The sequence below is a fragment of the Idiotropiscis lumnitzeri genome, chromosome 10 (assembly GCF_059441095.1).
Source record: "Idiotropiscis lumnitzeri isolate Australia: NSW breed Sydney's pygmy pipehorse chromosome 10, RoL_Ilum_1.0, whole genome shotgun sequence".
NCBI lineage: Eukaryota > Metazoa > Chordata > Actinopteri > Syngnathiformes > Syngnathidae > Idiotropiscis > Idiotropiscis lumnitzeri.
This window is the reverse complement of record NC_142400.1, coordinates 15,246,935-15,263,261: the sequence shown is the minus strand read 5'-3', so window position 1 is coordinate 15,263,261 and position 16,327 is coordinate 15,246,935. Positions and strand designations below refer to the sequence as shown.

The 16,327-nt window shown below is 40.5% G+C and overlaps 1 protein-coding gene across 1 annotated transcript; it reads right to left on the bottom strand.

Annotated features, from left to right (window-relative positions):
• Nucleotides 1–662: 662 nt before the first annotated feature.
• LOC148329474 (sodium- and chloride-dependent transporter XTRP3A-like) lies at nt 663–14,799 on the bottom strand. The gene is made up of 11 exons (XM_088307822.1): nt 14,676–14,799; nt 13,239–13,379; nt 8,645–8,736; nt 8,329–8,556; nt 7,923–8,033; nt 7,499–7,740; nt 6,081–6,243; nt 3,795–3,996; nt 2,283–2,442; nt 2,023–2,188; nt 663–836 (listed from the first exon to the last, which is right to left on the bottom strand). Exons 1-11 carry the CDS (start codon nt 14,797–14,799, stop codon nt 663–665), a joined length of 1,803 nt encoding a protein of 600 aa, XP_088163948.1.
• Nucleotides 14,800–16,327: the final 1,528 nt, after the last annotated feature.

Below are 16,327 nucleotides of genomic sequence, written 5' to 3'. Positions count from 1 at the left end.
GACAGGAAGCTGCTGCTGGCCTTCTACCACTCGTCCATCGAGAGCCTGCTGACGTACTGTGTCTCCACCTGGTACAGCGGCTGCACTGAGGCAGACAGAGTGAGGCTCCAGAGGACAGTCAAAACAGCGCAAAGGATTATTGGCTGCCCTCTCCCCCCACTGTCGGACATCTACACCGCCCGGTGCCTCAGAAGGGCTCTCAACATCGTCAATGACAATACCCACCCAAACTCACACCTGTTCGACCTGTTGCCCTCTGGCAGGCGCTACAGATGCATCAAATCAAGGACCAATAGACTGAGAAACAGTTTCTTTCCGAGAGCCATCTCCATACTGAACTCTCACACACACACGAGACCACCCTAACCTCGCAAAACAGCATTGTGATGTGTTTCTATATGCCCTATTCAGTACTGAATTCCATTGCACTGTCTTCTTTATTTATCTAATTTATATATTTGTCTGTATTATTGTTGTATTGCACTGGAGAGGGGAGCCCTCTAATCTCGTTGCTCACTTGAGTACAATGACAATAAAGGGATTTCTATTTCTATTTCTATTCTATTTCTATCACCAAAATTGAATAGAATTAAGAAAAGGGTGATAAATGGTACCTGGGAGGCGAGCCCCACAAAAGGCGGACTTATCATCCAAATGTGGGCTCACTGAGCAGATAGGGTGCGAACCAATTGGCTATCTTTAACAGAAGTGGAACGTTTCCTGTTTGTGCAATACACATAGAGAGCTGTGAGGGGAACGCAGCTGACTGCAGACACCAACAGTATGGCAATGAAGACTTGGCCAAAAACAGGATAGTCCGTCACCACCGTCTTTCCCTGAAACAACAGATGCAGTACATGGAGTTAGTGATCAGCCTTCAGCGACATCGTAAAGATCTTCATCTAACAATCAGTCTGCATTTTCCATGTACGTGATCAATTTCCTGTCATTTGAAAGGCAGTAATAATAAAAAAAAAAATACAAATACACAGGAACAGTGACACCAATTCCTCTCGAAAGAAAAATTTTGTGTTGGACATATATCCTTAGCTTGCACAGTTCCGTGATCTAGATTGCCTGGGAACATCACCAATGCAGTCTTTGGTACATCATAGCCAATTATTGTTAAATTCCCTCCAAACTGCATCCCAATATTTAGTCTACTTTTGACACTTCTAAAATATACAGTGGCTTGCAAAAGGATTCATCATCTTTGAACTTTTTTACCTTTATCCACATTTCAGGCTTCAAACATAAATTGTGATTTAGTTTTTGGAATCAACACTAAGTGACACAGTTGTGAAGTGGAACAAAATTTATTCGGTATTTTCAACCTTTATTAATTTTTTTAAATGAAAAGCCATAAAAATGGCGAGTGCAAAATTATTTTTATTTCCCTTGAGTTAATATAAGTACCGATACGTAACGGTATCAGTTGTTGATACCAGCCTAATTTCATTTCGTCTCCAACTGGTGAACCTGACGTGATCAAGTCGGGAGTCGTATTGTAACTGATTTTATTTTAACAGCTGTCATTCTTAGTGTGGTGACGCCCGGCATATATATATATATATATATATATATATATATATATCTCCATCCTGTGTGGAGTTTGCATGTTCTCCCCGTGCTTGCGTGGGTTTCCTCCGGGTACTCCGGTTTCCTCCCACATTCCAAAAAAACATGCATGGCAGGCCGATTGAACACTCTAAATTGCCCCTAGGTATGAGTGTGAGTGCGGATGGTTGTTCGTCTCTGTGTGCCCTGCAATTGGCTGGCAACCAGTTCAGGGTGTCCCCTGCCTACTGCCCGAAGATAGCTGGGATAGGCTCCAGCGACCCTAGTGAGGAGAAGCGGTACAGATGATGGATGGATATATATATATAAACATATTTAAAAAAAGCAAAGGTAAATCAATTTCCATTTTGTGTATTTTGTAGTTGAAGCTGTAACATAAATGCAAAAGTTCTGTACACAACATTTTTACAGTTTGTAGTAATAAATAATAAAAAACAAGTTTACCAGCTCCTTGTTCCATGCTTGGTAGGTTGGTGTCCCTCCTCTGATGTAATTGACAATATAGAAGATGAAGAGGACGAGGAGGAGAAGGGGACTGATTACCGCCCACATGATCTTCAAGTACCAGTTCGGACGGTGGCCAAGCATGTCTTCTATGTCTTTTTCAAACCTACAATGAGCAAAGTATCATTTCGCAAAGTATGACATTGTTATTGTTACATTGTCACAACTAAAATGCATAGTGGCAATGCTAACATACAAACCTTTTAATTCCATAAAGGTAACTGACAGTCAAAATCTCAATGAGGACGATAAAGAGCAGGGCAAAAGACGCTCCATAGTCATTGAATATGGAAAACCAGTAATTTCCAGATGGAGTGGTAAAGGCCAAGCCAAGCAGCAGAAAGATAAGACATAATATTCCTACAAGGAAAACACACAACACACAGGTAATGCAACTCCCAAGTGAAAGCAACGCTTTGAGATTGCAGTGGGCCTGTAAAGTTTTTTTTTTCCACTTCAACATTCTCACCTGCTCATGTTGAATGAAACATAATAAACATAATTTAATCTATGATAAATACTATATATTGCATTGCCTGTATATATATATATATATATATATATATATATATATATATATATATATATATGTAGGGCGATCTCCAGTCAATAGCATCTACTAGTATATAAGTGTGGGGGAAGTAAGTAGTAAGATCATACCTGCTTATACAACCTCATATTTCATTTTCCGATTTCAAAATATTTCATTCTGGGAATCGGATGACGCAGCATATAGCATATGCAGACAAAATACTTTGTAGGAAAATTTAGCAGGGCGCTTCCATTTTCAAATCATTTGACAGGAGGATGTTTGACTGGTTGGCCTCACAGTGCGGAGGTTGTGGGTTCGATTCAAGTTCTGGTCTTCCTGTGTGGAGTTTGCATGTTCTCCCCGTGCCTGTGTGGGTTTTCTCCGGGTACTCCGGTTTCCTCCCACATTCCAAAAATATGCATGGCAGATTGATTGGACACTCTAAATTGACCCTTTGTATGAGTGTGAGCGCAGATGGTTGTTCGCATTTCACCACCCTGTGCACAGAGTTAGACGTGTTCCCCCCCCCCCCCCGAGTCTACAATGTAGTCGACTTTTTGTAACCAAATTTGCGGATGCACCCGGGGCACGGCAGGATCACCCAGTCAACCGTAGCGTGTCTACGAAATTCACAAACATGCTGAACTAGCGCATTGCGCAGGCACAACAATCAAGTTCCGCCTGCTTTTACACCAAACGCCCAGAAGCCAGTCACTTCATCTCTCTGCATCCAGACTGCAACTGAATGGCACATGGATGAAGCCACCACTGGCTACTTTGGGTACAAACAGTTTCCAAGTAAGTCATGATCTCATATACCACTACGTACAGTACCTGTCAAAGACAGCATGAAATGTTTTCAATCAAAACAAAAATCATTGTAATCTGAATCCAAGTGGAGGGAGTTAGCACTAGAAATCAATAAGAGTGCAGTTCAAATGAACTTTCCAATAGAGTTCAAATGCTGGATTTTAACCTTGGAAAAAACATTTAGGCTTTTAAACCTGACAAAATCAATTATGTAAATACATATCCCCACATTTGTCAAATAATGATTAATACTAATACCATTGTACTCCTTATGATGTTGTGCAAACAGGCAAATTTATGTTCCCATAGCATTCACCAAAGAAAAAAGAAACCCAAAACAAAACATCAATGTGTATCAAACAATATCTACCGTTTAACACCTCATTGTTAATTTTGGACAGTCTCTTAAAGTCTCGTAGTGTGGTTGTTATGCCAGTCACAATGCCCAGAATGCTGCCCAATCCAAGAAGCAGAAGCATGAAGAAGTACAGCACTGACCACAACTGAGGAAGCGGCATGCTTTGAATGGCGTCACTGTACACAATGAAAGCAAGACCAACTCCTTCTACTGCCTAAAAGAGATGAGAGAGAAAAAATGAGTTTGGTTTGGTTCATTTACCTTGACTTGGCCTCATGGACGATTGGGTATTAGGATGGACTTGACACAAGAATAAAATGGTTAAGGGTTCCTCTCTCACCGTTGTATAATCATGTAACACAGCCACCAAATTGTATTTTGAATTTGTGTAGCTGATCCATGCATGTGGCAAAGGTAGCAGAAAAATGGTTGCGTCCCTGTACACTACAAGTAAAGTCTTGAGATCTGTTGTATATGTCTTAAATGTACGTACATTTATTCTGCTAGTACTGAGACTGCATGTTATAGTGAGTTGGTTTTTAAAGTATATTTACACACGTGCTACTTAACAGCCGCCCGCTCGTTCTCCTCACCACCTTGCATGGAAACTCGGCAGCTGTCAGGCAAGCTGTCACAATACACGCAACACACCACACGTTTTTCAAAATGGATTGTATTGACACAAAGCTTTTTGCGACCCCTTTATAATGAGCAAAACAGTTGAGAAAGCAGAGATTTTCGAAGTGTTTGCGGCGAAAAACGTCAACACTGGCTTGAAATTCCCGCTATTTCCCACATTGAAATTCGTCAATTTATGTGCCCTAATTTTTTGGGGCAATTAAGAAGCGTCCCAGAATGCGAACAATGCATCGCTACACAGCGCCAAGGCGTTTCGCCGAAAAACGCGAAAACACTGTCAGTTGAGCAGCTCACCAGACAATAAGAAATGCATTACAATGACGTCTTGCAGCTCGTGGTTCTTCGTTTGACGTAATTCCCAAAGAATTCAGATAATTGACCAAAAAAAAGCATTTTCGTTGTAGAGCATTGCTATGGGTCGAACTATGAATCTAGGATGTTTGCGTTAAAAAAAACTAACGTGAGTATTCTTGAAATAGATTTATTACCCAAAATATGGCGAGTCAAGCTTACCTCAAACTTGCACTTTAATATAACGATAATAAATTAAAGGAAAAAGTTTTGTTTCACAATACCTCAGTCACCTTTCATGAAGTAGATCTCGCCTTATAATTGAATAATTGTAAACCTGTTGTCATTTTTCCTAAGCAGAGTTGTCATCGTCTGCTGTATGGAACTCAAAGTAACTTATTTTATAAAATCAAGTAATCAGTCAAGTAACTAAGTTACTTTTTCAACTAACTCCCAACAGAAAATAGCATACTTAAAGGAATTATCCAGCTGAGTTGGCCCATTTTTCACTCTCAAGCTCAATTTATATATTTCATGATCAGAAATGAGTTATCATTTTCTTTTTAATCCATTCATTTTGGAGAAATTAGGAAATAAGAGACAACTTGAAAAATGTCTACTTTTAATGAGGAATTTGGCCACACCCCTCTCCGCTCTCTCCATGTTTGGTGGGAGTCACCAAAGGGACCGATTACAAACTCTCCATTGGAAATCATTGTACTTTCATTGCTTATAACGCCCAAAACTGGTGATCGAATGGCACCAAAATTCATGTGGACATCCCTACCTAGGAACACAACAAGGATTTACCTGTCTGTGGCTGATTTATATAAGAATGAGGAAATGCGGAATCAAGCAGAGCTACATATATATAGGCTGGGAGGACACATGCACACTGCTTCTTCGCTTAAGCCTGTGTAAGTGGAGAAGAGCTTGAAACGGTATTTTTGATTTAGTGGAGGTGATCACATGAGCTCACGTTTGATGTCAATAAATCCAAACTTTTGGTTGCGGTTTTAGACAACAGAACCGACAAAGTAAGCAATATAGTAATTCTTGCCTCCCTGCTGTGATGTAGACGCTAAAACCGTAGAAAAATAACAAGTCGAGCTCCAAAAGGCAGCGTGCCAATTTGTTGTGAATCTCTTCACAAAAAAAATAAATAAATAAATAATGTAGCGCTAAGAAATTGATAGACAGTTGTTAGTCGGTTTGTTAATCTATCTAAAATTGTCATGCAGCAGCAGAGGAGCACATTCTCCCGCTGACTCATATCTATAATCAGACATGTATTAATTAAAAAAACAAAGAAGCATTTTATTATGTTGTAACACCAATGCAAGAGGAGTAAAATGCAGAACAACGTACTGTGTCCAGTTCATCATTTAAGTCACAGACTTCCAGTTTATTGCCAATTTCAGCAAACTGCTCCGGGTATGTTGCGTTGAGTGTTTCAATCCAGTCAAACACATTGTTCACGTTGATAGTGTCCTCAGCCAGATTAAAGGTATTTAGCAGCAATAACCGAGTCCTGAAAGACAAGACAGTAGTAACGTTCGCTATCTAAACAGAACCAGCGTCATGGGCTGGCATTGGGAGTCCAGGAGCGCTCTGGATTGGAAGCTGTTTGGAGAGGCCAATGTTCTAAACTTCTTAGAACTGAGAACTGGGTGATATGGCTGAAAACTACATTGTGAGGCAAATATGTCATATCGGTCAATATTAATATATATCAAATTATTATTATTATTTTTAATTTTTTACTATTGAAAATAAAAAAGAGAAAAGGTCTGAATTCTGATTAGTTTTATTTTAAAATGCAACATTTAACCTTCAAAATGAACTAGAAAAAAAGTCAAACACAAGCCGGCCTCCTTTGTGATGCGTGTTAGGGGATGGTGCTTGTTAGCGGCTTAACTTTTACGTACGCCGGCCTCGCTTCCCCGGAGCTCTCGTGTGCTGGAGCTACGGGCCATTTCCTCAACTCGGCCAGTAAGTCGACCTTTCGCCACCCGAATTTTTGTTTGTTTGTTTGTTTTGAGACACGCTAGCTCAGCGGCGCATGCACAAGCCTCAGGTTGTATTTCCTAGATGGAAGGCAGTTTGTGCCGAGTTGGGCCATGTAGGTCGAATCTGCTCTGTTAATTTTTTTTTTTTGGATCGATAATTTATCGATACCATTTTCCATCAATCACCCAACTATCGCGATACATATCGCTATCGAATTATCGTCACAGCCCTACTTCTTCCTCGCTTGATCTGTCTTCTTGCAATTCAATGGTACTTCGACCCATATCTGTGCTCCTAATGATTACGCTGCTGTGTGCTTAGGCTAGTTACTAGCCTTCTGCCTGCCCTACCTCACCGATGTCTTCATTCACCAAATTTTGTATTGCCCCTCTCCCAAACTCAACCCTCCAGCCATCAGAACCCCGGACAAATCGCTTCACTTTCATTCTCAACCAAATAAATCCCTTGTATTGCCTTACAGCACCAGCTGTTGTGAAATGCACTATATAAATAAAGTTGCAGCACCCCCCGCGACCCTAGTGAGGAGAAGCGGTACAGAAGATGGGTGGATGGATGGATGTATTCTATCTCTGACTTCGCTTGCTCTTATGTCCTCTTTTCCTCTTTGTGGTTTTATTGCAACCGCTACACACCATCGGTTATTCAGTATTTCAGTGCTTCCTTTAGTTGTATTAAGAACCAAGGGCCAACTTGCATTCACTACATTTTGTTCATCAATCATCAACAACGATGAGCAAAACATATCGCACACTCACCTCTCCAGGCAGTTCTCATAGTTAACTGTGGCTTTAAACCCGTAGATGGAAAAGGTGACGATGGAAGCAAAGATGGAGGTTCCACTGTTGATGAGGACCACAGCGATGGCCTGTCGCTCAAAATTGTTGTTGTAGTGATTGTAACTGGAAAACGCTATGAGCGAGCCAAATCCCAAACCCAGCGAAAAAAAAATCTGAGTGGCAGCATTTATCCATGTAGTGGGATTGCTGAGTTCTTCGATCTAAAAACATGGATCATAAACATATAGGTCAACATAACTCATTGAGATACAAGTTGTATATTTCCCTTGTTCGTAGTAGAAATATTTATGACAATAATGTTTGAGGCACCTTCAACACTGTACTGATGTTTTTTTGTTGGTCTGCATAATAGGTAATAATGGCGTAATTAAGCCTTCCTTACCTTGGGGGTGAACATGTACGTTATGCCCTGGATGGCACCAGGAAGAGTCAAACCCCTGATGAGGTAGATAACGAGGACCACATAAGGAAATGTGGCCGTGAAGTAAACCACCTGCAGACAGTCAACATCTAAATTTCCATCTGTCAATCCTTTGTAGATTAAATTCTGCGTTAATGCTGTGTTTTTGGGTGTCTATGCGACACGTATTTCAAAAGAAGGACCAGCCTCAACAAGGTGTATGATGAGAAGAAGAATGTGAAAAAAACAAGACTATACACCAGAGGAAGATTAAGTAGGATGGAAGATCTCATTTGCTCATTTGGGTCATCAGACAGAGCAATTATTCTTTCTTGTTTTACAGTAATTGTCTCACTGCTACGCTTGCACGACTGCAAATGTCTCCTACCTTCCCAGATGACTTTATTCCGTGGATTATAAAGAGGTAGGTGATTACCCAGGCCATCAGGAGACACAAAGCCTGACCTGTATGGATGCCTCCATTCTCCTCAATCGAAGAAGAAATGTTCAGTGTTTCTCTAAAAAAGAAGTACTGTGTAGAAGTAGCCTTTTGGCACTCTTCTAACGGTCCAGTCAGGTTGGAATTAACCGGGCAATCTGACCAGGGCAGGACAGACTGTGAATGCAAACCAGTGAACGGTTAGTTTAAAGGCCTTAATGAGCTCAGAACTTAATCATATCCAGTAAGTTATTTAGTAGCTCACTTGAAATGAATTAAAGAGGTACCAGAAACTCCAGGCATTGATGACGTTGTAGTAGAGGCAAAGATAAGCGGATGCTACAACACTAGCAAGACCTGAAATGAGAGATTTAGAAGATTAGGAGATTTAAAAATTTCACAAAAATTAAATAACACATCTGTATTGTATTGTAAAAAAATAGTTAATGAATAATACACGACATGAAGGCACTTGACAGGGTTATGATAGTTTGGGAATTTTAATTATAGTTAGTTTTTATTTCATTTTGAGTTTTGTTTATTACATTTTGTTATTTTAAATTAGATTTCAGGTCAGCTTTGTTAGTTTTTATTAGTTTTAGGTTTTTCCAAAAACTGTTTTAGTTTAGGTTTAGTATTATTTTTTGTTTTTAAAAAAAAATGGTGTTTTACTTGTGTGCAATATTAAATAAAAATCAAGCATTCTATAGTAAAAATTCAACAAAAATATTTTTAAAACATTTTAATAATGTAAGGTACAGTTTAACAGTCCACAGACTTTGAATTACAATAAGTGCAGTGCATGACACTGCTTCTAAAGTTAGATGAATGCACGCACACTAATCAAATAAAGTAAGGATGCCTCGTTGCCAACTTCTAAAGTGGATTTGTGGATTGAATCATTGTTGACAAGTATTGAACCCACTTGTAAAGTGCATTTTTTTTTTGTAAACTGGATACATTTTTTCATATATGAAAGAAAAAAGGAAAGTACTTTTTACCTAGCTTTGCATTTTGGCCTGAGAGTAGGTGAGCCATTCAATCTAAAATACACGTGAACTCGTCTCCAAGGAGCGACGTCATCTGCTGGCTCTTATCTTATTGGCTACTGCTTGTTAACGTAGCTTCTGTGAGACACTTATTAAGAGGACTCCAACTCTCAGAAGACTGTTCGACCTTCCGAAATATAATATGGTGTATTACATTAATTGCCAAAGACGTAAACGAAGTACATTTTCGCTATAATTATAGTTAGTTTTATAAACGTAAAAGGTAGTTTCAGTTAGTTTTCGTTTTTTAAAAAGCATTTTCGTTTTTTAATGTATTTTGTTTACGAAAATGCATTTCCAATGTTAGTTTGAGTTTTTTCGTGAGTTTTTGTTAACTAAAATAATCTTGGCACCCGATTCCTAAAACTATAATACCGTATTTTCCGGACTACAACCTTTTTCCTAGATTTTGAACCATGCGGCTAATACACCGGTGCAGTTTTTCTGTGGATTTTTCTTTCACCGGTAGAGGCGCTTTAATGTTCAGAAAATACTGGAAATAAATCTAGATTTTTTTTTCTCTTGGGTCTGTCCTGTTTTAATTTGCAAAGTTGTTGCTGTGTTAAAAGCCACTGTTTTAAGAATCTGTTTATGTACCTTTATGTGCATTCACAGTACAAAACCGTTCTGTACATGCAGTAAACAACACATTTGTTCATTTTTGTCAACATAGGCTTGTATATCTTTTTTTTGCTCCAAAAAAGAGTTGCTGCTGTGTGCTTTATAGCCCGGAAAATATGGTACTCACTAAAGTCACTGAACAAAAAAGTACAGTCTACATTATAGAAAACGTAAGAAAGGGAAACCCTGGTATTGGAATGGGCTGCATTTGCATTTTCAAGACAGAAGTACAGTCACTATTTCGAGTTTGTGTTGGCTGTAAGCCAAAAATAGGTTTGCTGCTTACTTTGTGCTGTCAACAGAGTGTTAAGTACGGAGAGCTTCAATAACTGAAGAATCTGAACATGTAGCCTGGTTTCAGGGATTAATAAAACGCAACAGTTCCGAATGTAGTGATTTCCCGCTCGTTCTTGTTCCAAATCACCTGCATAGACTTGACAGTGCAGGCTCAGTCATCCCCTCACTCCTTCAGCCGACCCCATGCACCCCGGAGGCAGGCCCAAGACCGTCGTGCAAGTGACTACCGAGGGAGCCTCAGCTACAAATCTCATTCAAGTGAATTGCGTGCGCTCGCGATTTTCTTGTTTACAGTAAGCTTCAATATTATTGAAAAAAATTATGTTCTTTAGAGTCGAGGACCCAATAATTAAAAACTAAATTTACAGTAGTACATTTAAAAGAAACTATAATTGTTTTCAACCGCCACATTGTGAAATTTGGGCACCTGCAGAGAGTACATCCCCAAATCTGAAAAGGACTTCCACACTGCAGACATCTTTAGCTCCTTCTCAGGAGTGGTTGTTTTTATCATGTATGCTTTGCATGTTTGAGCCAGACACAAGAAACAAGACCAGGAGCAGATTTTGGAATGGGCTGCCTGTTTTGAGTGTAAATATCTCAGCTTTTGGATGTAAAATTCAATATTGTTTATTTGGCTGATATTGGACTAATATCCGATACAAATATCAGGTCGGGACACCCCTAATTGTAGAGCTAACAAACTTTGAAGGAATGAACAATAAACAGATATCTCAACGGTTCAGACGGCTGGCTACAAATGCAAACTGCTGACCACTGACTACTTCCTGTGATGCAAGTGATGCACCGAAGGTTAAACATTACCTACTTTTTAATTTTATTTTAAAATACTTTATCTGTGGACATGAGAATAATAGGGTGGTTAGGGAGCAGTATGCAATCAACACAAAATATATAATATTAACCTTTGGATGCATGACCTACCAATACACACACATGAGTGGGGTCAAAAATGACCCCAATTAAAATCAATGTGTTTTTGCAGTAAATTTAAGACATGTCTTTCATTTTGGTTAGAGATGATATATTTTGATCAAAAAGTGAGTAATTTCATTTTTGTCATGCTCATTTTACACATTTTACCAAATAAGAATCAATCGATCAAGGTATCGAAAAATGTTTGTGTGCCGCTCTGTCTGTTCAACAATATGGAAGATGAAGGCGAGCGTTCAATAAGTCCGGACACCATGATACTGTCTACACATATGCACACAAACAAACATCTCACTTTGCATGTGCAGCTGTCACAAAACTACTTGCTTCCATGCATCTATGGGGAGACTGTACTGAACTCGGGTACAGGCCCTCACTGACTTCTTAGAATATTATTTTCTTCTTCTTTTCCTTTCGGCTTTTCCCTTCAAGCGTCGCCACAGCAAATCAGTTGCCTCCATCTAACCCTGCCCTCTGCATCCTCTGCTCACACCCCAACAACTTTCATGTCCTCTAAACTACATCTATAAACCTTCTCTTTGTTCTTCCTCTAGACCTCTTGCCTGGCACTTGGAAACTCAGCATACTTCTGCCAATATACTCGCTATCTCTTCTCTGGACATATCCAAGCCATCTCAGTCTGGCCTCTCTGACTTTATCTCCAAAGCCCCTAACATGTGCTGTCCCTCTGATGTACTCATTCCTGATCCTATCCTTTTCGGTCACTCCCAAAGAGAACCTCGGCATCTTCATCTCTGCCACGTCCAGCCTCCTGTCTTTTCCTTGGTGGCACTGTCTCCAGACCAGACAACATCGTTGGTCTCACCACAGTTCTCTAAATCTTTCCTTTCATTTTAGCTAAAATTTCTCACCTGATACTTTTCTCCACCCGTTCCAGCCAGCCAGCACACGCTTCTTCACTTCTTTTCCACACTCTCCATTACTCTGGACTGTTGACCCTAGATACTTAAACTCTTCCACCTTCTTGGTGTCTTCTCCCTGCAAGCTCACGTTTCCTCCCGGGTCCCTCTCATTTACACACAGATACTCCGTCTTGCTACGGCTAATCTTCATTCTCCTCCTTTCCAGGGAAAACCTCCATGTCTCCAGCTTCTCCTGCTCTCACTACAGATCACAATGTCATCTGCAAACATCATAGTCGACGGAGATTCCTGTCTGACCTCGTCTCTCATCCTGTCCATTACTATAGCGAACAAGAAGGGACTCAGAACTGATCCCTGATGTAGTCCCACCTCCACCTTGAACTCCTCCGTCACACCTACAGGACACCTCACCACTGTCTTACAGTCCTCATACATGTCCTGCACCACTTGAACATACTTCTCTGCTACTCAAGATTTCCTCATACAGAACCACAGTTCCTCTCTGGGTACTCTGTCATAAGCTTTCTCCAGATCTACAAATCTGCTGCGACTTGGGCCACCGTGCGACGTGTGTTCGGAAATGATTGGGCATATTCTGCCGCGCCGAACACGCCCAATCACTGAGTAGTACACAAGCATCAGAGTGAATTTCAGAACACGCCCCTAGTTTCGTGTGGCGTTATGGGCTGTCACGTGACAACTAGAATGTCAATCCCCGAGCTGTTACAAGAAACAGTATAGCCCACTATTCTGGTAATTTAAAATAGCTATAATAGTGAGTTGAAAACGCAACTGTACATAAAAAATGACATGTTATGTCATGTCATGTCATTATCCACACCGCTTATCCTGTACAGGGTCGCGGGAGGGTGCTGGAGCCTATCCCAGCTGACTACGGGCGAAAGGCGCACTACATCCTGAACTGGTCGCCAGCCAGTCGCAGGGCAGAAAAAAATGACATTTAATATCCGATAAGGTTCAACAGTCTTACAGTTTTTGGTTATGAAGTTATGTAACAAATTGTAAGACTAATGTGTGTGTTTCAAGTGATTACCCACTCCTCCCAAATACGGGTTAATGGTCGACCAGGCACCGATACATCCCAAGCGCATCTTTTGACCAATGGCCAGCTCCATGTAGAATAAGGGCACACCCTCAATAAACAGCATCAGCAGATATGGAATCAAGAAACCCCCTGTTGGAGTGAAGAATAATTAAATACAGTCTTACTTGGTTCTATATACAGTATGAAGAAACACATACAATTCAGTATTTTGTAGTTTCCCAGGTTCTTTATCATTTTTAAGTTAATACTGTTTTTTAAAATTTCACAAGCACAGATCTTTGCAGATGAGCGACAAACACCTCGATAATGTGCAATGTTTATAATAATGAGTTGGTACCTCTGTATTATCTTCCACAAGTAGAATAAACCTTTTAGAGTATAACTTGTTAACACTGACATAATAAAGAACTAATGAACTTGGGACTACCGAGTGAGCAATATAATACAGACAGTGGAAATCAATGACACATGCATTGCATATATAGATTCTTGAACGTGGCACTGCTACAGAAATGTTATTAGTTATTAAACTAGTTAAGATAAAGGTGTGCAGACAATGTACAGTACACTGTTTGTGATAATACGATTGAATGTCAACTCATCAACATTCTCTTTCGCTTCTCAGAGGTCGGGTCGCATAGGCAGCAGATTAAGCAGGAAAGTCCAGCCACTTCATCAAGCTCGTCCTGGCGTATCCCAAGGTACTCCCAAGTCAACCGGGGAGACATAGGCCCAATCCCAATACCCACACTTGCACCCTTGTGCCCTTCAAATGCACGTTCCCGTCAAGGCTGCAAGCGTGTGCGTTCTCTTACTGAAAAGAGGCTTCCACTGAATCACGAACATTCCCATTATGATTTTTGCACTCCCTGTTTACTGTTGGGGCCAAAATATTCAATTGATTCCACGATACGAATTTCAGGCCATAGCACTAAGTCTAAAGTCTCTTTTTGAAGCTCTTAAGTCTGTAGCAAAAATATGGGAACATATAATCCTGCATTTCTGTAGAAAGAACATACTTTAGTACAAAATGTTAAAGATGTTTGGGTTTTTAAAAATGCATTTTTTATACACAATTATAAAAATGCTCAATTTTACTTGACAGCACGTAGGGCTTCTCTTACTTGAACTACAAAGAAGGACTGCCTCCCTCACAAAACCTCATCATGAGAGTAATAGCTTTTATTGTTTTTAATTGTCATGTTTGTAAACGTTACTTTACATTGTGGAAAATATTTCAGTAAAATAGCAATATATTTTCCCCCCCAATCATTCATTCATCATTATAGAGAGCTTGTTGTAATAATTACAATGAGGACATTTGTGCTCGATGATTTTAGCAAAAAGAAAGCGTACCACTCGTTCCTCAATATGCAACAAGCCGCCATGACAAAAAATGGACAAAAATGACGTGGTCATGCCCACCTCCACCGTGCATCTGGCACAGGTATGGGAATCGCCAAACGTTCCCCAGTCCTACTGCATAGAAAATACAGGCGAACAAGAACTGAATAGGTCTGTCCCAGCTGGGCCGAGCATCTTTCTCCATATTCGTGCCTCAAGTGAACGTCTTGATTTAGTTGGCTCGTCAACGTCAACAGGTTGTGTGAGGCAGTTGTACGCTTTCAACCTTTTAACAGGACTGTGGTTGGAACTTGAACGCTAGCAAAGGGTGGGGCCCCAAAGAGTCACTTTATTATCCCAATAATCATTTTATTTTGTTATGGCATCAATAAGTGAGCAACTTAAAATGGGTCACATCAAATATTTGAAAACTCAGTGCCATCACAATTTGAAGGCAACGGACTGCAACATTTTTTCACGTGCAGGTTTTAATTTTTGCACTGACCAAACAATAAAATGACACAAAATCTACCTGACCATATGTCCAGGAAAAGGCTTTCCTTTGGGGCATTGTGGCAAAAGCCCCAGGCAGGCAGTGTGGAGCTGCGCAGACACGGTTCACTTACCGTATCTTTACTGTCTATATGGTTTTGAGTACGGCGGCAGGGTTTGATTCCTGCTCCGGTTTTCTCCCACATTGGCGGCTCTAAATCAGGGGCCCTCCATCCTGTTCTTTGAGGGCTGGTGTCCTACCTGCTTTCCATCTCTCCCTGCTGCAACACACCTGATTCAAATCGTCAGATAATCAGCAAGGTCTGCAAAAGCTAGATAACGATTCTGATCATTTGAGTCAAGTGTGTTGTTGCAGGGATAGATGAAAAACAGGCAGGAACGGAATTGAAGACCTCTGCTCTAAATTGTACCTAGGTGTGATTAAGAGAGCAGATGGTTGTTTGTCTTTGTGTGCCCTGCGATTGGCTGGCAACCAGTTCAAGGTGTACCCCGCCTGCTGCCTGATGACAGCTTGGATAGGCTCCAGCATGCCCCCGCGACCCTCGTGAGGACAATCAACTTAGATGGATGGACTTCCCTTTTAACGTGTTTGATCCCATCAGTGTGTTCAAATGACTGTCATGGGTCTGTTTTGCATTTTCCATTTTGCTCAGTCTACTCCGGTTTCTCCGCTTCCTCCTCTGCTCTTCTCTCCTTCGTTGCAGTACTGGAGCGTGGCAGGAGGTGGGGCCAAACTTAGAGGCGCAGCTTCAGCACCCCACCTGCGCCACATCAGCTACAGTAGATGGCAACCTATTTCGCCAACTTCTCTAACCTTTGTTCTGTGCTGGAAGATTTCTTGACGTCCTCACTGTGTTTTGCCACAATCCGGCCCCAAGAGGAGCCTGGTGATCTAGTTCATCTTTGAAGTCACAAGTACTTCACTGAATTAGGTGATTTCCAGTCCTATATTTTGACTGATTCATTTATAGCAGTGTCTGCTATAAATGAATCAGTCAAAATATAGATAATAAGAAGACAAAATGAACTGAATACAACTACTACCTTATGTTCAGTTGTTACTTGTTTTCTTGAGTTTATGAAATTTTAGGTCATCTCTACGTATCGTCATTTTGTGTTGATAATTTGGATAAAATATTTTTTTATTTTTGGTGGCTCCTGATCTCTGCTTTCTGGGTCCTGGCCTTTTTGTTTGCCACACGGCACAAAACAAATGTCCA

What these genes read in the sequence shown, in the direction of transcription:
- LOC148329474 (XM_088307822.1), bottom strand. Translation starts at nt 14,799, where the DNA reads ATGGAGAAAGATGCTCGGCCCAGCTGGGACAGACCTATTCAGTTCTTG. An exon ending in GAATAAAGTCATCTGGGAAG is followed by an intron (nt 8,034 to 8,328) that starts GTAGGAGACATT and finishes GACTGTCTGCAG; the next exon opens with GTGGTTTACTTCACGGCCAC. An exon ending in TACCTTTATGGAATTAAAAG is followed by an intron (nt 2,189 to 2,282) that starts GTTTGTATGTTA and finishes TGCTCATTGTAG; the next exon opens with GTTTGAAAAAGACATAGAAG.